The sequence below is a fragment of the Otolemur garnettii genome, unplaced genomic scaffold (genome assembly GCF_000181295.1).
Source record: "Otolemur garnettii isolate 467f Iridium unplaced genomic scaffold, OtoGar3 scaffold00041, whole genome shotgun sequence".
NCBI lineage: Eukaryota > Metazoa > Chordata > Mammalia > Primates > Galagidae > Otolemur > Otolemur garnettii.
The window spans coordinates 4,924,331-4,945,695 of record NW_003852436.1 but is presented as its reverse complement, the minus strand read 5'-3'; the positions used below and the strand labels follow the sequence as shown (position 1 = coordinate 4,945,695).

Here is a 21,365-nt window from a genome sequence, read left to right as displayed (position 1 = left end):
TAATCATATTCCAATTTCAACTTCTTTTGCTTAAGAAGTTAAGCTGCTTAAATTTTGATAAACATACCAAGAAATACATGTTACCCCATAGATTCTCAATGAGACAGTAATTTCTAATCTGGAAATAAGATCTACAACTCAGATTATTTTGGGCAAATTTCATGGCCCCACAGGCAAAAAATTAGAAAAGTAGAAAATGGATGGTAAGGCAAGTTTCAGATTCCAAGAAATTTCTCATCTATTCCAAGAGACATGGACAGGTGAAAAGGATTTTAGATAAAAAATATAAACGAATTAGGCTCGGTGCCTGTAGCTCAGCGGCTACGGTGTCAGCCACATACACTGGAGCTAGTGGGTTCGAACCCAGCCCAGGCCTGCCAAACAATGATGACAACTACAACAACAAGAAAAATAGTCGGGTGCTGTGACACAGCCCACAGCACTCTACTGAGGGCAACATAGTGAGACTCTATCTCGGGAAAAAAACAAGAAAGAAAAGGGAACATGAACAAATTATTCAGATGTATAATAAAAAATATCAGCAATGTTGAAAAAATTTTCTGTCTTTAGAACTGAAAAATTCTCTCCTGTTCCTGCCTTCTATTTTTCTTCTTTATTAATCTCATATTAGAATTTGGAAATATGCTGTAAAGAGTCCCAGGGAAAGAGTACTGGAAAAGAACATGTAACTGGACCATCTTTTATCTCTCCAGTAGGTCATCTTTGCTCTAGGTTACATTTCCAACAAATGGAGGATAAGATTGTTGTACTTACAAACTGGTCAAACATAGAGGTGCTCAGACTGTTTGTCTCAGGGCAGAACAAAGGCTCTTGGGCATGAAAGTGAGAACGGAACTAAACAGAAATAGTTTATACTATACCTAATTCATCTTCTCCAAATCCCAAAATGTGGCCAGAAAAGTAGCCTCTACAGGAACCGCTAGTGCCGAGACACAGTGGTTTTTCTTGCCATTGCTTGGTCACAGGACTTTGCTGGAGAGTTAAAAAGTTCCTACAACAAAAACATCCCATACACCTACAATGAAAACACGCTTTTGCCTGAAGACAACAGTAAAATGTTTACAATACGATTTGTAACAAATAATTGTCGTGCCATAGACCTTACTCTGACAGGCAAAAGTAATACGGCCCATAATGTGCGTGGGTGCTGCGAAATTCTCCCCAAATGGGGAGAAAATATTGAAAGACAGTATTTGGCTTGGATGGGGCACTAACAGTACCTGAGTGGGAGAAAAGCCCTCCCCTTCCTCTGGGGAATGATACCTCCTGGCCAGGACTAGATTCCATGCTGTGCTATTAATCCGAGAGAGAGGGACAGGGGACGAGCATGGCATCAATAAACCTGTATAGTTCCTTGGAGTGACCAAGTACTCAGCTCTGCCACCTGCATGAATGCCAGGGACTTGGGAAACAAGATTCTTAATTTGGATTGTATCAGATTTTCACATAATTATCCATAACGTGACCTTGAACATTTAGGCTAACGTTCAATTTTGCAGCATTCCTACCTATAAAGACACATTATGTTCTGTTGCTCAAAGTATTGAAAATCTGGCCAAAGAAAAAATCTTTAGCCTTCCAAGGTAATTTTTTACAACTCACGTCAAACAAGTTTTCAATTTATTCATTTTTTATGGTAAATTTATGTGGAGGATGAAGGGAAAAGCCTAAATACTAAGGAAAGTCTATCAGAAGACTTCTCTGCCCACTCTTACAAATTAGTTTATGAATTTGATCAAGCTTGTTTACAGAAGGATCTTTTTATGTTTTACAGTTTTATTGAAGTATAATTTACATACCTTAACATTAACCCATTTAAAATGTACAGTTATATGAGTTTTAGCAAAGTTATACAGACATGCAACCATCACCATAATCAAAATTTAGAATGCCGTAGAACCTCTGTAAGTTGACCACCCAAGGGATTATAACAAACTGGTCAAATACAGAGGGGGTCCACATAGGGAACGAGGCCTCCTGTACTGATCGGTATGTGTGGTGCATGTCAGGGCTATGAAAATTAGGTCAACTTAAGAAGGTGGTTTTACTGCACTTACAACATCTCAAAAAATTCCTTCCTGGGGCGGTGCCTGTGGCTCAAAGTAGGAGGGTGCCAGCCCCATATGCCGGAGGTGGCGGGTTCAAACCTAGCCCTGGCCACAAAACTGCAAAAAAAAAAAATTCCTTCCTGCCTTTTTGTAGTCTATCCCTGCTCCCACTCTCAGCCCCATAATCTGTTTTCTGTTGCCTTATCTGCCACTTTTGCTAGAGATTTTAGATGAGATTTACGGAGATTTAGCATGAGGTTTTTGAGATTCAGTCATGGCATTACATGCACCAGTATTTCATTCCACAAAAAGAATATTTTTAAAAGTTATTCAATTAAACCACTATATTAGTTATTCAATTAAACTACAAGTGAGTAACCATATTTGCGCATGTCCCAGATCTACAGCCCAAAGGGAGACAATCATTCGAATGTGCTGTAGCAGTTTGCCATCTCATCAATGGATATGTCATTTGTTATAGCAAGCTGCGGTATCCCTGGTGGTCTGATGGCTAGGATTTAACACTTTCAAATTGTGGTATCACAAAACCTACCCATTGCGATCTCCAAACACATAGCTTCCATATAGTCTTTCAGACTGGCAGCCTCGGTAGACAAATCCACCAACCAAAGGACCGTTACTGAATGGTTTGAATTCTAAAAGTGATGGCTCACTTTCTGGAAAGAAATATAGCATTAAATCAAATGAAACATATTTTGATAAAGAAAAGTAATATAGACCAAGCTACAATTATTATCGCAATTTAGCTCTGAAATGTGCTCTGTGATGCATGAGATGGGGGGCTTGCTATAGATATTTAGTGAAAATAATTCGTCTTTGCTTAAACAGTACCAAAACTTAAAGGCCCTCCGTGCATAGTTCAATGGAATAAGTATTCTGCAAGTGCTCACTGTGATAATTGCCAAGACATAGTAAGTTTTCAATAAAATCAGGGTTTGGGTATTTTGGAAATCATGATTATTTACTTTAGAACCAAAATACTTTAAGAAAACACTATTTTTGTAAAATACTAATTTTCTTGCAGCAGTGCTTCTGCATATATTTAGTAAATTGGGACAAACCTCTGTCAAAATATATAAAACATTCAAAAGCTCACACTAATGAAAACAAAAGCATAGTACAGTAAGGGTCTTTAAAGCCACGTTTGTCATAGATTTAAAAGCACCGTAACTAAGCCCAATAATGCCTTCATTTTAAATATTCTAGTAGTTTTGTTTATAGAGTTGTATGATCTATCCCGATCAGTCCTTTTAAATTACACGTGTATGGTTATGTATCTCTTTCTGGGCATGGATTACATACTTGAAAATATGTATATTCACTGCAGTGGAAAAGCTCTTTAGCCAGTTGCGAGTTAATCTAAAAATTACCTTTTATTTACTTAATGTCAAATAAGTTGCTATCCACAGGCAGTATTTTATGCAAAAGTTTCTGGGAAAAGACAATACTTTTCAAGCCCTCATCCACTTCCATGTGATTGTGGTTAATATGATATAAAAAGTGGGAAAGATAAGAGAAGTTTTCAATAACCAGCATGCTGGCAGCATAACTGAATGACTGAGGTCACAAATGCAGGTGGCAGGCCGCTAGGGCCTTGCTACTCTATGGTGTATGATAATCAGCCCTTCTGTGCCTGGGTTTTCGTATCTGTACGGTGTGGCCGATGATGGCGCCTGTCCCCCAGACGTATTCAGCGAATGAAAGAAGGAAGGTTTACAGGGGGCTTCCCATGGGGGTCTAGCATGTATCACGGGCTGCAGGTATGTCTTTAAGTACATGAATGTAGGGCTGTGAATACTGTAACCAGTTTTAGAGGAACTCGGTTAATGTGACTGTAGAATTTAGATTAATGTACAAAATTTTATCAAGCTAATGGACTCACTAGATTTTTTTCCAAAGCACATTATTCTTTGGTTTGGTTTTCCTAAGCGGCACACCACACATACACACACATATCTGGGAAAAAAAGTCAACTAACTGAATACCATGTGAACTAACACAGATGCTTCGTTCCTCGTGTTAAATATTAATATTTGTATTGAATGAGTAAATAGAAGAAGCCATCAATTTAATAATCTTAACCCACTATGTTTCCTGACTCATGATAATATTTGATATATTGCTTCCCTCAAAAGGAATGACTACTAAAATACTGAAAAAATATGAAGTGCTTTAAACTTTATTATTATCTACCTTTGTATTTTAATGTTCCCTCTAAATATTCTAGGAATCATCTTATTAAAAACAGTGTTTAAACATCCCATTACCATGACTTGTTTTTACAAGTTGATTTCTTTGTTTTCTTCAAAATTAACACTTTAAAAATTATATTCTTATTCAAAACACACATAATTTTCCTAATTGCTGAGATTAGCAGGTTGGGTATTGAGACGTTTTTCAGCTTTAAGATTCATTTTTTTCTCTGTATATGATGTTAGGACAAGTTCTTCCTTATTATATTGAATAAATAGAACTTATTCACCTTGATTCTCTGACCAGCAAAGTGTAAGCTAGACTTAACTTGTGGATGTCCGTTACATTTTTTGGACCTACCAAGAACCCTTCTATTCCTGGCCATTAATCAGATGGAACCCTTTGGGCTTGTAAGAATCACTGGATCTTTGAAAAGTGAGCAATTTCTTTCCTCATCTCTGTTGGGCGAGATCTCTGTTTTTATGCTTTTCCAAATGCTCATTTTTCAGAAATCCTTTTCTCTTCAATTACTAAATATACTAGCAAAACCCCCACACTTAAGCAAAATCAGCAAATTATATCCTACATACCATAATCTTTCCCCTTTATTATCTGTAGGATTCTGGCTGATGATCTGTTTTTTCCATTGGAATCTGAACAAAGGATTGTTAAATTGATGTTCGTATCAGTGGGATGTCGATCCACAGCACATCTGGGTAACAAAAGGGGGAGAGACACACATTAATTCCTACTGGGGCACCTTACAGGCTCAGACTGGAGGTTACTGATGTGGGAAGAAGCCCCTTGTGGGCTGGCCAGGATCCTATGGGCAATTGACTTTGGGCTTTCTAGAAACCACGGAAGGAAACATTCCCACCTGTTCCTTTACTTTGCTGAAGCTTAATGATCTCTGGAATATATTTTTTAATTTCTCTTGGTATCTCCTTTTGTTATGAACAGGCACATGGTATTAAAAGATTTGCTAGTCTGTTGTTAAGGAATATTACAGGTATTGATAAGGTATTATGAGTGAAAATCAGGGCCATCATCAACTCCTATTTGTGCCACGTTATTAGCAATTTTTTTTATTTTTATTTTTTATTTTATTTTATTTTTTTTGAGACAGAGCCTCAAGCTGTCCCCCTGGGTAGAGTGCTATGGCTTCGCTGCTCACAGCAACCTCCAACTCCTGGGCTCAAGCGAGTCTCTTGCCTCAGCCTCCCAAGTAGCTGGGACCACAGGCGCCTGCCACAATGCCTGGCTATTTTTTGGTTGCAGCCATTAGTGTTGTTTGGCAGGCCCGGGCTGGATTTGAACCCGCTACCTTAGGTGTATGTGGCTGGCACCTTAGCCACTTGAGCCACAGGCACTGAGCCGTTATTAGCAATTTTAGCTGTACACTTAGTTTTGTGATTCTTACATGAAATCACTATATTCTAAAGTGTAGGCTGCTCTAAAAAAGCAAAATATATATTCCAGTTCAGGGACAGAGTAACGCTGGTCCCCACCAGCATAGGGGTCTCATATGTTGACACTGTCTTTGGGTTCTCTGCCCCTAATCTGGGGGTGCAGCATCTCTGTGACTTACGCTGCAGACTGTAAACTCCAGGAGGGCAGGTACCATTTCCAATTTCATCACTGTCTTCCTGTCACCTGGCTCAAAGCCGGGGAATGTGAAAACGACTCTGATGGGTTGACTATTTAAGTTATTGAGCCACTGGGCATGGGGACTTTGGGATGGGGGAAGAATAAAGTTAAATAATAGTTTCTGAAGTTCTCAACAATGCGGAAAACAGGCTTGTGTTGTTTTCAGGTCTCTCAGCAGTGGCGCTGCTGATGTTTTCTGGCCAGATAATTGTTTGTTTGTGGGGGGTTGTTCTGCACATTGTAGGACGTTTAGCAGCATCTCCAGCCTCTGCACACTGAAGGACAGTAGCACCGTCCACTACAACCCCTGTCCCGCACAGCCCCAGGTGTGAAAACCAAAATGTTTCCAGACCTTGCTAGATGTTCTCTGGGGGGCAAAAATTGCCCCATTGGGAATCACTGTTCTAGGCCAATAAAATACATTAATTCCTTAAAAACAAAACCAAATCATTGGGGTTATTAAATATATTTTAAATATAAAAACCTTTGAGAGTAGGTGTTGGTTCTTAAGAGACTGAAGTCATGTAGCAATTATGACAAAACAAACAACAGAACCCCAAAACCGTTGGTTCCAACTGATCCCATTCATGATAGGCACACTGTAAGCCTGGCCTGCCAAAGATGGGTTGGTTGTTCTGTGGCAACAGTCCCTTTATTGTCCTCTTTAGTTCAATGACTCACAGAACACAATACCTGGCAGGGATCCTGACAGAGACACACTGGGACTTAAGGTGGAGCTAAATCCACAGCCCGGAGAAAATTTTCCTGTAACTACCTTCCTTTTGAAGATAGAGAAACTATGACAAAAAGGGGTTTTGTCATAGGTTCAATAAGAAACAGGCCTCCCAGAAGTGGAGTTGCTGGGGGCTCTGAGCTTCGGGTGAATACCAGATCCACTGAGAACCTCTTGATGCTTCTAACCTTCAGTATTTTACATGAAAAAGGTGCCGGGACTACCTGTATGACACTATGATGGTGGATACATGTCATTACCATTTGTCTAAATCCACAGGACATCCAACACCATGGACCACAGGTGATTTATGTTCAAGGTTGTCAGTCCATTAATTCTAACAAATGCAAATGCACCACTCTGTGGGGGATGCTGATAGTGGGAGAGGCCTGCACGTGTGCAGGGAGGGGTCACATCAGAAATGTCTCTACCTCCTCAATTTTGCTGTGAATCTACAACTAAAAAATAGTTTATTTTAAAATAGTTGGGCGGTGGTATGTATATGTATGCCATGGAATACTATTCAGCCATAACAGAGATGGAGAGTTTGTATCTGTAGTTAGAACCCGGATGGATCTGAAGAGTACTCTCCTATGTAAAATATCCCAAGAATGCAAAATCAAGCATCCCATAACTCAGTACTCAATTGAAACTTGTAGATTAACAACATCATGCACATAAGAGAGAAAAACTCAGTTAAATTCAAGAAGAGGGGAGGGTGAGGGGATTTGGTAAGTTCCCACCTATCATGTACAGGTATGTGGCACACTCACTGGGTGAGGGTCACAACTACAACTTAGACTTTACCTCACACACACACACACACACACACAATGTAACCTAATTGTATGTGCCCTCATATTGATCTGAAATTTTAAAAAAAGAAAAGTGATTTTGAAAGAGTAGAATTTTAGAAATGTGTTAACAGTGGCTAGCCTCGAGATAAAAGCCATTGTGAAAAGATTGTATCCATATTAGGAAGTATCTATACGTGTTATCAGTTGTTTTTATTATTCGTAAAAATAAGTCTCTCTCCTACTTAAAAAACTGGGGTGGGAGTGGAAGGAGGAGGGCTGAGCTGAGTACTGCCAAGGGGCGTAAAGAGAATGTACTCAAGATACCTGGGTCAGCACCCAGCAGCGAAGACTTAATAAAAGTTAGCACTTCTTTTAGCCAACAATGAACACAGTACCCTTTCTGTTTCACGAAATTCTCTTCTGTTTAAAATACCCTTGGAGGGAGGTGGATCATAAACACCAACTTTTCCTTCAGTCCTCTCCCACCTGAGGAGGAGGTCAGACTCCACAGTACAGGCACCCTGCCACATGTATGACCAACAAAGCCCTCCCTCCCCTGCTTCTGTACCGAGGTTTAGGACCCCCCAGGAAAGTTTCGAGAAAGCTCCAGTGGAATTGTGGTGATTCAAGCTGCCTGACTTCAAAGTGCTGCTTTGTGGTGGTATCTGTGAGTTCTGAGCTATAGGAATGGAATGTGACAGTTTCCTCCACATCCTGAACCCACCTTAAGTATTCCCTGTCGCATAGATTTTAAGATCTGCTGAGATGCCAAAAAGGAAATGAACTGTAGACTTGGGCTTTGATGGAGGGGAGATGAAGGGCATGAGGGATTATAAAAATAAAAAGTCTGAGAAATATTCACCTTGCACATAGTGAACACTCAATAAACATTAAATAGCAATAATAACTTAGCTAGTAAATGAATGAACGTGGCCAGATATCCCTTAGTAGGAATAATAGACCATAGATTGGAATTGCTATACATACACTCCATAGCATTTTTTTAGTGTACTCCAAATTTCTCACTCTACATATTACTTAGTTTTTCTTTCTTTTAGTTCCTTGAAGTATACCAAGTAGTCATGGTAAATTCTGTTGACATCTGCAATTTTTTCAAGTGCAAAAACTTAACATTTGGCTCAACTCCTTGCAAATTAACACTCCATCATCTTACATTAAATGAAGCTATGATAATAAGAACTGTAATTTAATTAAAACCTACCACAGATCAGACACCATAGCTGGTGCTTTATGTAAAGATTTTAATTTAATCATGGCAGCATCCCTCTGAGATAGTTATTACTGTGTTTTCCCCCAAATAAGACCTACCCCCAAAATAAGCCCTAGCAGGATTTCTATGTATTTGATAAATATAAGCCCTACCCTGATAATAAGACCTAGTGATGGGTGATAGCCACGCCATGCATTTCTGCGCGGAGAGAGACATCCCCTGAAAATAAGCCCTAGTGGGTCTTCTTAAAAAAAAATAAATATAAGACAGTGTCTTATTTTTGGAAACATGGTATTACCTTCATTTACTATAAAAGAACTTAAGATTCAGAAGACCCAGAGCCAAATCAAAAGGTTTATCTCTCTAGATTGTTCACATGGAAGTCTTAGCTATTATGTGAGTCTAACAGTGTTTATTTGGTAATAACCCCTGCAAATTTAAAGTGAATTTTTTAAGTGAATTTGTCCTTTTCCTTGTCTAATCAGCCTTCCCAATCTGGTTCTCACTTTAATAGAATAAAGAATGCTACATACTCACTTGGATGATGACCTGGTGTGATTTTAGAGCACCTTTAGCTGCTCTGTGCCAGGACAACCTCTTTTTTTTTTTTCCAACTCCCAAATCTCCACCTGGCTTTAAGGCTGGTGAGAAGACAGACTTGTGTTCTTACCTGCCTGGATCATGGAGCCCGTGAACAAACACTTCGGGGGGCTGGTTGGTACTGTTGAAGTGTGGGTTGCTCCTTGGGATGGAGTAAGGCACGTTGCACATGTCCGTGTCCACATCCAGCCGCAGTACCGAGCCCGTGAAATCGCTGAGAGATGGGAGGACGGGGTAAGTTCTTTACATTTTAGTTACGTAGTTCACTCACACTAAATGAGGTGAGGGTGCTCTACGGGTAGAAGAATCATCCCTCATTTGAAACAAAATTATTTAAAAAGTTCCAAATTGTATATGGTGGGAAATGAAACCCAGAGGCAGTTTTTAGTTCCGGCTGAGGGACTGAACCAAGACACAGCCTGATGCTGGCCGACGGCAGCGGCACCAATAGTACACTGCCTTTTTGTACCTGTCTTCTTTATTTTTTGGCAATCTATGCATTTCACCCTCTCCGAGAAGGTCTGCTAGGCAAGGGGAGGCCATTCTGCAGTGTCGAGAGGTGCCAAAGCGTGAGGGGGCCTCTGCTCTCGGTGCTGGGTGTGACGGAGGCAGCACCGTAGCACAGAACTACAGAAGAGTCGCTCGTTTATGACAAGATGAAATATTACATCAGCATATTCCTAATTCCTCCTCATCTCATAAATGCAGACGCTGACCACAAAAGTTAAATATCTGACTGATCCAAAGGTGGTTTTTAACTCAGTGGCTCAGCTCTTTTCTCCTGACGTTGAAAACATGTTAACATCAAGAGTAACCTGTTGGTGTTAGCCTTTTACCTCAAACCATCCATTTCTTCCATATCATCCAGTGTGATCATCCCATCCCCAAGAATGATGTACAGAAAGCCGTCGGGGCCAAAGAGCAGTTGCCCTCCCAGGTGCTTTCTGTGGAGTTCTGCAACTTCAAGAAATACTCTGGCTGTTCTCAAGTCAACTTGATGGGGGTTTTTCCTACAATATGGGGAGAAAACAGTAGCACAATTGTTAAAGACAGAAGACGACCCCACTGCAAAGTAAAGATAAACAATTAGGGAAGCAAACACCCAGCAGGTAGACAAGGAAACACACAGTGGAGAGGAAGCTAAACAAAAATTACTAAAATGTTACATTACTCTAAGTTTCAGAAGTAGTGTTTCCATTGAACAATTGAGGAAAAGTCCCAGAGCCATCATTTTTTCTCAATTTCTCTTAAAGGCAAAACAGATTTTAAGCAAGGTGAAGATTCTGATTTGACTATTACCACTTTATGGCTAATTATTTGTAGCTTCCAAATAAAACACTTATGAAGAGAGGATGAGAGAATAAGATTTAAAGATTTTTATGCTTTGGTGCATTTGAGCGATACCTGGATACTGTGTATTCCACGACCCTAAGAATGTGGTCATGAGGCCCGATAGCCCACCGTTCTTGGTTGGTGGTATAAGACACATACAGCTTTCCATTTTTCTTGTAATTGGGATGGAATGCAAGGCTTAGCAGTCCTCTTTCATCTCCCCCCTGCAATCAAACGAAAAACACAAAGAATTGTGAAGTTAATTATGTTCTTTATTGTGTTTCAACTGGAACCCCAAAAGAGTTTCTTTCTTTCTTTGGGATAATCTGTGCCCAACCTCTTTTCTTTTCTTCCTTGCCTATTGCACAAAAAAGGATTATAAACCATTTCACTTTGTGGAGCTCTTTAAGGGTTAGAACAAGACAATCGTCTCGTGTGGTTATCTATGCTCAAGAGTCTTATACCACTTTTGTCGAGTGATTTGTGTATGTAATCTTGGGAGACTATAAAGACAAGTTTAAGTGCTGTGAAGAATTCTTTCCTGGGTTACTAGGTTGCTTGTAGTTCATAGAAGACAAATAAAAAGGTTCATAATCAACAGTCACTTCTAATCCAAGTCTCCAAAACCTAAAACACAGTGTGGGCTGCCAACTCCCACTGTCTTGGCAATATGTTTAGAAAACAGTTAAATTGCTTGTGTAATATGTAAACCTTTGCTTTACCCTGGAGGCATCTACATCAGTTGTCACAACGATGGTGGTCTGTTCATCATAGCTAGGTAATAGGCAGCCTTGGCCCATCTATATAGAAATGAGGCATTTTTATTCCGATCCCTTCACTGCACAGGGCTTTTCTTTATAGAAGGATGAAGAAGTGGGAGGAGGGCTAAAGGCCAAGGCTGAGGGAGGGGTGGGAGAAATGCTAGAGAAGAAAGGGGACACTAGGAAATAAAAGAAAAATCCCAAACAACTTTCCTTTGTTATTATATGAATGTCAAGGATTGTATACATTAGGCATGCCAAATGCTGTAACAATTAAAACATCATCCTGTTCTTAAATAGAAAGGCATTTTATCTTTCTTTTCTGCTAATTCAGCTTGTTGAAATTCAATATGGTCTTAGCTTTTGTTCTATCCCACAAGTAGTCGAGGAATTTCTATAATGAAATCAAAGTATCTAAAATTATCTAGATCTGAGCCTTAAAGTTCACATACTAGTAAGCCAAGGAACACTTTCTCTGATGTGTTATCCACGGTGGTGGAAAATAGGACAGAAACGGAATCCTGCAACTGCCCAGAGTTCATCGTGTTATTTATCCTACGTAAAAACGTATGAGAAGTTATTCCTTTTGAGTGGCAGAGGAGAAGAAAGTATTTAATATTGCACCTTCTTCACAAGGTCAAGCTCAGCCAACGGAAACACTCTCGTGCTTTTGGCCCCCAGAATAGTGTGTGTTACGAGCAAAGCATAGACCTGTTTGTAGTTCTTATTCTACATGGATTTTAGAATTTAAAGTTCAGGGTATAAACAGTTCACTTTCAATAAAAATCCTTTGTCTCCTGGGCTAGGGAAAACTATTTTTAGATATATGCCGTGTAAAGTGGAACCCTCCAAAGTTTGAGAGTGTGTGAATTAACAAAGTGGTTGCGAATAACCCACAACTATCAAAAATCATTCTTTAAAAATCAGAAAAGTTAACCTTTCTTCACATTACAATATGTGTAATTTTAATTTTCACTATAAGGGTAAGACTCTGATTTGTGGGTCTCTGTTTTCCAGATTCTCTCGTCATAATGATTTTAATTTTGACTTCATGCTGCTGTTTTTCTTCTTATAATTTTGTTAAATAAAAATCGTTTGGCTTTCTTAGGAGACACTGGAAGCTGGGATGTGTAACTAAGATTCAGCTGTAGCGAAGCCACTGCACGTTTAAACCCCCCTGACGGATTGTATAAGGAGGCCCATGGGTGGGATTTAGTTTGTGATTAATTCCTCTCTCCAGTATATTTCCCTCTACAGCTGAGAGTGCAGGTTAAGTACTGCACGGCTGCTTCTCAAATGTTTGTGTTTCACTGTAAGAAGCTTTCGCTGAAAGTACTTCTTTGTAGTTTTTAATCAAATCATCAGAAATACAATTTGAATTGGACAGCAACATGGTTTAAAACTGTGTTGCTTGCTTTTCAGGAATTAGGAATGTAGAATTAATGCACTGTAGAAAGACAGATGGGAAAAGAGATTTAAACAAATCCACCAGGGATAGGAGATAATTGTTCACTTTAGAGATACAGCCTCACACGGGTGACTTCGGAGGCTTCCCTGACGTTTACTAAAGTGCTGAATATGGAAACAGAATGAGATGTGAAGGATTGAGAAGTGAATCAAAAAAGCACTTTAAAAAATGTCAGTAATTCTGATTTTTCAGGTTATAGGATTTACATAGGATTAATCATTACACAAACCCTCTCTCTCTTTTTTTTTGGTTAATTTCTAGGTGCAAAGTAGTGTCCTGATTGGTTTAAAAACTTAACTGCTCTTAGGTCATTTCAGTGAAATATTAATTTTCATAACTACAATGATGGAAAAATTTAATGTATTATGTAAATATCCTAGAAGGTCTCTTGAATCTAGCTTTGAAAATTCTATAACAGGACTCCTAAATGTTCAGAGATTAGAAAGACAGAGACTCCTGGTGTGCCCAAAGATTAAGTTACTGATAGGCTCACATTTCACATGGCATTAGCCTTCAGAGTTATGCAGTCTATTTAATTGACAACCCGTGATTTAACTCTCACATACAAACCTATCTTTGAGGTCTGGGTCATTCCTTTTTCAAGGTCTATATGGTGAAATATGTTGATTGGGCATTGAAAAGTTAACTTCAGTTAGAGCCACACCTCAGAGGCAGCACCAGACACTTAAGCCCCCTCCCCACTGCCTCCACCCCCCAGCCCCCTGGACCTCCAAGGCAGTGGTTCTCGACCTTCCTAATGCTGCGCCCCTTTAACACAGTTCCTCAATTTGTGGTGACCCCCAACCACCAAACTATTTTCGTCGCTACTTCATAATTGTAATTTTGCTACTGTTATGAATTATAATGTAAATACCTGATATGCAGGATATATTTAGGCAACCCCCATGAAAGGGTCATAGGACCCCCAAGGGGTCGCAACCCACAGGTTGAGAACTGCCGCTGTAAGGGCTTTAACTACAGTCTTCACCAATACATTGTCCTAGCTGAGAGCCTGAGCACTGGGACAGGCATCCAGGACTGGCCAGCAGGCCAGACCTCCCAGGCTCTGGTTCTTCCTTTCTATTGTCTTAGCCCCTTTTATACCAGCTCTAACTGCTGGTCTGAGCCCCAATCCCAAAGGCTCCCTTCTCTTTACTGTTTCAGAATCTGATAACGCAGCTTTACAGGCTCAACAGAAAGAATCAATAAAGCCTCGTGCCAATGCAACTATCCCTTCTCCTTCTTGCTCCTTCCCACCCGCCCCTCATTCTGGGTGGCTCGATGGCTCGAAGGAGATGGAATCAAAAGCAGAAACTCTGTCCAGAAATGGCAATTATTGAATTGAGTCTAGGGAGCATCTGGGGAGAATGAGTCTTTGTGATTATCTGAGCCAAGCTGGCTAAGAAAAGGAGAAAAACACAGCAACAGAATGGCAAATGGAAGATTTGTGGTCCAGGGAGACACGCCTTTCAAAAAGACACTGACTTTTAACATTATACTTTTGCAAACTATTAACTGTTAATCAAAATGTTCATTCTTACTTTTGTGAAAACCAGTGATTTGTCCAAATAGTCACGTTATCTTTGACTTCACTATTAATAACGAACTCTTCGTACGCCTGATGTGCTTCTGGGAGTGGCATTGCTAGAACAAAACTGAAGCCCAAATGTGCAACAAGTAATTTACCAACAAGACCTGCAAGACTTTAGGGTTTCCTCTGTTTGGAGACTGCTTTATTTCTTTCTATTTTTCTGTATACATTTTTTTTTTAAACTGGCTAGAGCCTCACCCAAGCATCGTAGGCCACCATGAGAGCCACCCTGCCCCTTTGCTCAGCTCCCGCAAACTACACCAGCTTCTGGACAGCACCACACCGAGCACAAGGGACTGCTCAAATCCTGGTTGTTGAATGATTAGAAACTAATGTCCCCATACTCTGCAGAATCTTGAGATTGAGGGTAAAGCAAGTAACCTTTCTCTGGTGCTTTTAATAAGTATTTAATTGTCTGCCATTCTAGTCAGCACTCAGTTCTTAGGGGCAATTTCACAGGGTCCACGGAAAATCGATAAAATCCCCAAATGAAGAGAATTGACGACTTTAACGTCAGATCAGACCTACTACTCCTGGAGCTTTGGGAGAACGCTTTCCTGGTGAGCAAATCAAAGTTCTAGCCAATTGACTATTTCTCTTCTTTGAATAATAATAAAGTATCCATGTGAAAAAGGTCAGTAATCATAACGTGATTATAACAGAAAGAATTTTTTGTTTCTTTTTTAAGAGAAATTGCAGCACGCAATCTTTCCCTGTGACATTATTTTAAAGACAACATTTTCTTCATACTTTCCAAGTGGCTAAAGTTAATTTTGTTGGATTTCTGTTTTTGTTTCAAATTTGCCTCTATCTCTTTTGGGGAAGGCTGACTGAGGGTTTAGGAAACAGAACTGAGCAGCATTGAACTAGCAGCATCATGCACTTGGCACAATTTTTCACACTGACTTTCTGGCCAGTGACTAACTTCAAGTTCAGCAGTCTATACCTGGGTCCTACGGTATCAAGAAGCAGTGAAACATGTTAAGGTAAATAATGTGATACTATGTCCAAGATATTATTTGTTACTGCCTTTCAAAAAATATTTTATTTAACGTTTATTCAACAAGTATTGACTGAATAACCATTAGGTGTTAGACATGACACTTGACCTGAAGGATGAGACGATAAGAATAAATCCCTGCCTTCAAGGAGTTTATATATGAGAACAGATAACAAAATGTAGTTTTCAGTTGTTTAGTTGCCACCATATTCTTTATGATGTAGAATTTTGGAGAAGTTAAACAATGCTACACTATTAGCAGTCTGCATGGCCCAGGGACAAGTATTAAAGAGAGTAAATAAATATTCCTGGTAACTTTTCACACAGAGATTAATTCATATATTAGCACCTGAGGTTTCTCTATTCTTAAACTTGGTAAGGCAGAGGAAAAAAAGCTTGGTCATAGAAAATCTAAATTACATGAAGAATTAGGTAGAGTTTTTACAGATTGGTAAGACCATCTCGTAGTTTATTTTATGTACATGACACAGGCACACAGGTATGAATGAAGGCTTCTAGTAAAATCGTTGTTCTCTTAATACTGAAGGAATTTCTAAGAATTAACCTAAGAACAGAGCGGTGGTATTTTTAATTCTCTATGAAATATGGACTTTTACTACAAGGCAGGTTTTCACATTTCCTTTATTAATTTCATTTGCCGTTTTGCTGGTACACATCGTGAGAGGAAAGAGGACTCGCGTGGGCTCCTCCTTGTGCAAACCTATGTTTTCTCTTAGACTGGAACCACTTGCTGTTCAGAAAGGTGAAGACAGGTTTGTTTGAGCATTCAAACATGACTCTGGATTGTATTAGTTTTCTATTGAGGCTGTAAAAATTTACCACAAACTTTATGGCTTGAAACAACACCAATTTGTTATCTTAATAAGTTAGAGTCCAACGTGGGTCTCGCAGGCTGAAATAAATGTGTCAGCAGAGCCGAGTTCCTTTGTGGAGGCTCTAGGAGAGAGCTATTTTCTTTCCTTCCCCAGTTTATAGACGCCACCTGCATCCCCCAGTTCCTGCCATCTTTCTTCCCTTTTCAAACCAGAAATGGTGGGTTACGTCCTGCTCATATCACATCACTCTGACCTCCTGTCTCCCTTGTCTACTTTTGGAATTTGTGATCCCATTGAGCCCACCAAGTTAACCCAGGGTAATCTTCCTAAGAGCTGTTCAGCAATCTTAATCCCATTGCAATCCCAAGTCTTCTTTGCCAGGTAAGGTAACATATTCACCAATTCTAGGGATAAGGATGAGAACATCTTTTTGCCCACTCTGTTATTTGCTTACAACATGAATAATTCAAGTTTTTTTTTTTTTTTTTTTAAAGAAAGAATCCTAAGCATTTATGACTTGTACCTTCTTGGCCATGCCTGCCTGAGAGCACCAATGGGTGAAGTTCATCTAGAAGCTCCTAAGGAGATAAATATGAAAAGCTCTCATGGTAAGCTCCTTCTGACAGCTATCAGTATTGACAGAATAACTTCATTCTTCAGAATGAAGTGATAGCACCCTTTGGGAGGAAGGAGGGGAGGAAACCATTTGATAAAATGTGGGTGTGTGACACTTTCACATATGAATTCAATTAAGAGCAAAACTCCCATGTTAATCACATGGGTGGTTACAAGATTGAGATACAGAGAAGGTAAAATTAAATGTGCACAAGCCATCGCTGCTAACTGCAGGGCAGTCTTCAAGCTCATTAAGACTAGATTATTTTGCTTTGTTTGTAAGTTGTAAAACACACTGTAGAGTCCTGATTTTGTTGCAACTTCCAGAAAAGATAAGAAGCTTTGCTTTTCAATAGTTCCAAAAGTCTAATTTGGTTTCAAAAGAGAAATCAATCCCCCTAGGACCCTGAGTTAGTTTATGGGAGGGACTGTATGATTTGGTTCTATGGTATAATAATAAAAAAAAATACGTGTTTGTTCTTTATCTCCAGTTCCTGACACAGATCTAAAACTCTTGGAATTTCTTGAGTGATAGGAATGTCTTTTTTGATTAATAAGGAACTTCTTTAACCACCCCTGAGTTTATGAGCTAACTATTGGTGGGTCCCTAGATAGCTCTAAGGTGGGGACTGGTAACCAGAGGGACCAACCGTGTGATGAGAGAATTAGAACTGTCAGCCTACCCAAGGGAGGGATGGAGGGAAGCTGGAGATTGGGTTCAGTTACCAATGGCTAGCAATTTAATCAACCACATCTATGTAATGAAACTTCCATAAACCTAACGATGGGATTCAGAGATGGTGGCACCTCAGAGAGGGAACGGGAGCTCTGCACAGCCCCTTGCCCCAATATCTTGCCTCGTGTATCTCTTCCATTTGGCTGTTCCTCAGTTTTCTCCTTTTATAATAAACCAGTAACAGGACATAAAGTACTCTCCTATGTTCTGTGAGTCATGCTAGTGAATTATTGAGCCTGAAGGGGTTGCAGGAACCTTCAAATCTGTATTCAGCGGAGTAGAAACATGGGTTAACCTGGGCATGCTATTTGTGGCTGGCATCTCAGTCTTGTGCAATGAAGTCCTTAATCTGTGGGGTGGAAGCTAAATCCTGATAGTGTCAGAAGTGAACTGAATTGTACTATCAGACACTCAATTGGTGTGGGAGAATTGATGGGTGTGAGGAAAACCCTCTCATCTGGCGTCAGAAGACACTGCATAAAGAACCCGAGAGGTTGATCATGATCAAGTCTACAGAAGAAATCAAAGGATACTTGGTATAGTTTGGTCATCTTTCTTTTATTTATACAAATCTTAGTCTTGGCATTTTCCCCTCTAAACTTAAGTATGGGATAGACAAAATATATGGTATCATTTTTCAATTCACTCTTTAAAGACTTTTTTTTTTTTAACCTTCACTGTTCTCTGATGATGAAACCAGTCACCATACGTAGACCTATGGCTTCTAGTACTAATTCTCCTCTTTTTATTAAAATTTCCTCTACTTTCTAAATGTGGCTTTTCTTTTAATTACTGCAAAGTACTACAATTAACTGAATGTTAAGGCCCAACTGGTCTCTTCTTCTGCTTAATTGTGCTCACTGTTGCATTTCTCCGAGAAAGTACAGGAACACTTTGCTTAATGACAGTTCTAAGAAATGCAAGGTTAGGAGATTTCGTCATTGTTTGAACATCGTAGAGGTATGAACACCCAGGCTATGTGGGTTTGCCTCTTGCTCCCAGGCCACAAACCTGTAGAGTATGTGACCTGCTGAATACGTGCACTGTGGGCTGCTGTAACACAACGGTAGGCATTTGTGTACCTAAACCTAGAAAAGGTACAGTAAAAATACAATATCATAACCTTCTGGGATCACCGTGGGATACGTGGTCTGTCATGGACTGAAACGTCACTTGGCTTGTGACTGTATATACAATTTTCAAATGCTGGCGGCACCCTCAGTAGTTCACGTCCATCACACGCCATCACATCTGACAAAGAAATTCATCCTGCTTCAGATGAATTTGAAGAGCTGCTGGAAGACACCCAGCAATTCAGTATTTTAGGAAGTGTCTTAAGGGATATTTTGTTTCCCCCCAAATAAGACACTGTCTTATATTTATTTTTTCTCAAGAAGACACACTAGGGCTTCTTTTCAGGGGATGTCTTCCTCTCTGCGCTGAAATGCATGGCGTGGCTATGCAGCATATCTGCATCCATCACTAGAACTTATTATCGGGGTAGGGCTTATATTTAACAAATGCATAGAAATCCTGTTAGGGCTTATTTGGGGGGTAGGTCTTATTTTGGGGAAACACGGTATAATCTCTGTTATGTAGCAATGGGTATATGTTAAATCTGTGCTCAGGATTGTACATTTTATCTTCTGAAAGGAACAAGTGCAAGACTAGAAAAGTACAAATGGGAGAGTAAGAGATATTCCACATGGGGACCAGCCACCTGAAAATCACAGTAATTACCTTCTCCACTCTTTCCAAACAGAAAAAATGAATCAGTTACAGTAGGGTTAAGTTACAGCAGAGTTAAGTTACAGCCTGTGTAAAGCAAAGATATTAGAAGTAGCTATTTTTTAGAATGTTCATCTTTGTGGCCCCTTCTTATTTTGTGTACTATTGTTCTTCTGGCATTTCCACCTATGGGGAAAACGTATATACATACTCAGTTATGTACTTTATTATATTCACATTTTATGTGCATTTGTATATAATTTGTTTTATATACTATATATATATTTGTCAAATTATAGAATTTGTCAGAATTAAGTTTATTATGTCCATATTTCTATTTCCTCCCTTGGCTTTTTATTTATTTGAACTGTGACATTTGATACATTATGGCATATTAGATATTGGACTGACTTGTATCTATTACCTTGTCCTGACAGCAGTCATCTACTGTGAAACATTTACTATATGTGCTCAAGGAGTCTAATAGCAGAGAATATCTTGAGCACTACAGTTTATCTAGCTGAATATGTGTCAAATGTTAATACAATCTGCAGTATTCCAAAGTTTAGTTTTTGTTTTTGTTTTTTTAAGACAGAGTCTCACTATGTTACCCTTGGTAGAGTGCCATGGCGTCTCAGCTCACAGCAACCTCAAACTCTCGGGCTCAAGTGATGCTTTTGCCTCAGCTTTCCAAGTAGCCATGACTACAGGCACCCGCCACAATGCCCAGCTATTTTTTGTTGCAGTTGTCATTGTTGTTTAGCTGGCCGGGGTCAGGTTCAAACCCGCCACCTTCAGTGTATGTGGTTGGCGCCGTAACCACTGTGCTATGGGCACTGAGCCCAAAGTTTAGTTTTCTAAAAAATCTTTTTACTCAGAGACAAATGCTTCAAATGAAATTAAACTAATTGAAATAATAAAATAAAAACAGTAATAATTCTACAAAAAGCAGAAACTCTTCACAAAAACAAATCCTAGCACTAAACACTTTTTTGATGAAAACAATTTGCAGAATGTTGGCAACACTCAGAGGAAGCAAAGCTCTTATTCTGTGCATTTAGGCTAACTGAAGAGAAATTAACAAAGGTTTAACAAGAACTACAAGCATATTCATGGGAATGAAAATAAATAGAAATGACAATAAAAAGCTTTGGAACTTCACTAAACCTTTCTATTACATACAGATTTAATACTTGTTAGATCTTAGATTTTAAGAAGTATACATTTCTAAACTGTAAAAGGGTAAAATATTGGGCAACCATATCACTAGACACAACAAAATGTCAAAAAAGGTAAATTAGAAACTAGGACAATATTCTAATAAGCTTCTTAAAGGCAGAGACTACATCCTGGTGTTTCTGGGGTCTCACAAAGAACCTCACCTACAGAGGAGGTACTGACCATACCTTCTTGTCATAATACAAACATCATGTTTTGAGCACTTACTGTATGTCAGAGACTATGCTAAGTGATTTGCAAGCATAAAGTTCTGTCTGAACTTTATAACAACTGTAGAGTTTAATACTGTTTTATTATCATCCTTGTTTTCTGGAAAACAGAGGCATAGAGGCCGGGAGCAACTTGCCCAAAAGGCACAACTAAAAGTGGCAAAGCAGGGATCGTCTACAATCAGAAGACAAATGACATAAACTGTCGCGTTACCCTGCCCCACCAAACATTTCCTAAATGAAGAATAGATGGTGTTCCCTTATCAGAATTCATTGTTTTGAAACAGTCTTACTTAGGTTTCTGAAGTTCCACAGGGGAATAAAATGCAGTTTATCTTTCAGTTACTTTAACTTATATATGTTATTTTAACTTCACATGGGATATAATGAAGTGTCTATCTCAGTTATTTCAACACAGAGGTTAATTTAGGTTTTAAGGCAGTGTTGTGCTGGTAAAGGGACCCTCTGGGAAAAAATAAGTCCCGATGTGTATAAATTTTTGTGGTGCAAATACTCTCACCATGGCCAGTTCCAACATGGCAACCTGATGTTCTTGATT

General features: G+C 39.3%; 1 protein-coding gene across 2 annotated transcripts in view; it reads right to left on the bottom strand.

Annotated features, from left to right (window-relative positions):
- Window positions 1–21,365, bottom strand: part of HHIP (hedgehog interacting protein) — a 93,398-nt gene that overhangs the window by 26,339 nt on the left and 45,694 nt on the right. For both annotated transcript variants that reach the window (XM_003790191.2, XM_023513456.1), the window contains exons 5-10: window positions 10,696–10,847; window positions 10,128–10,301; window positions 9,362–9,505; window positions 4,874–4,995; window positions 2,623–2,746; window positions 882–1,012 (exon numbers count right to left, since the gene is read on the bottom strand). In XM_003790191.2, coding sequence (XP_003790239.1) covers window positions 882–1,012; window positions 2,623–2,746; window positions 4,874–4,995; window positions 9,362–9,505; window positions 10,128–10,301; window positions 10,696–10,847 — 847 coding nt within the window. The remainder of the gene's footprint in view (window positions 1–881; window positions 1,013–2,622; window positions 2,747–4,873; window positions 4,996–9,361; window positions 9,506–10,127; window positions 10,302–10,695; window positions 10,848–21,365) is intronic.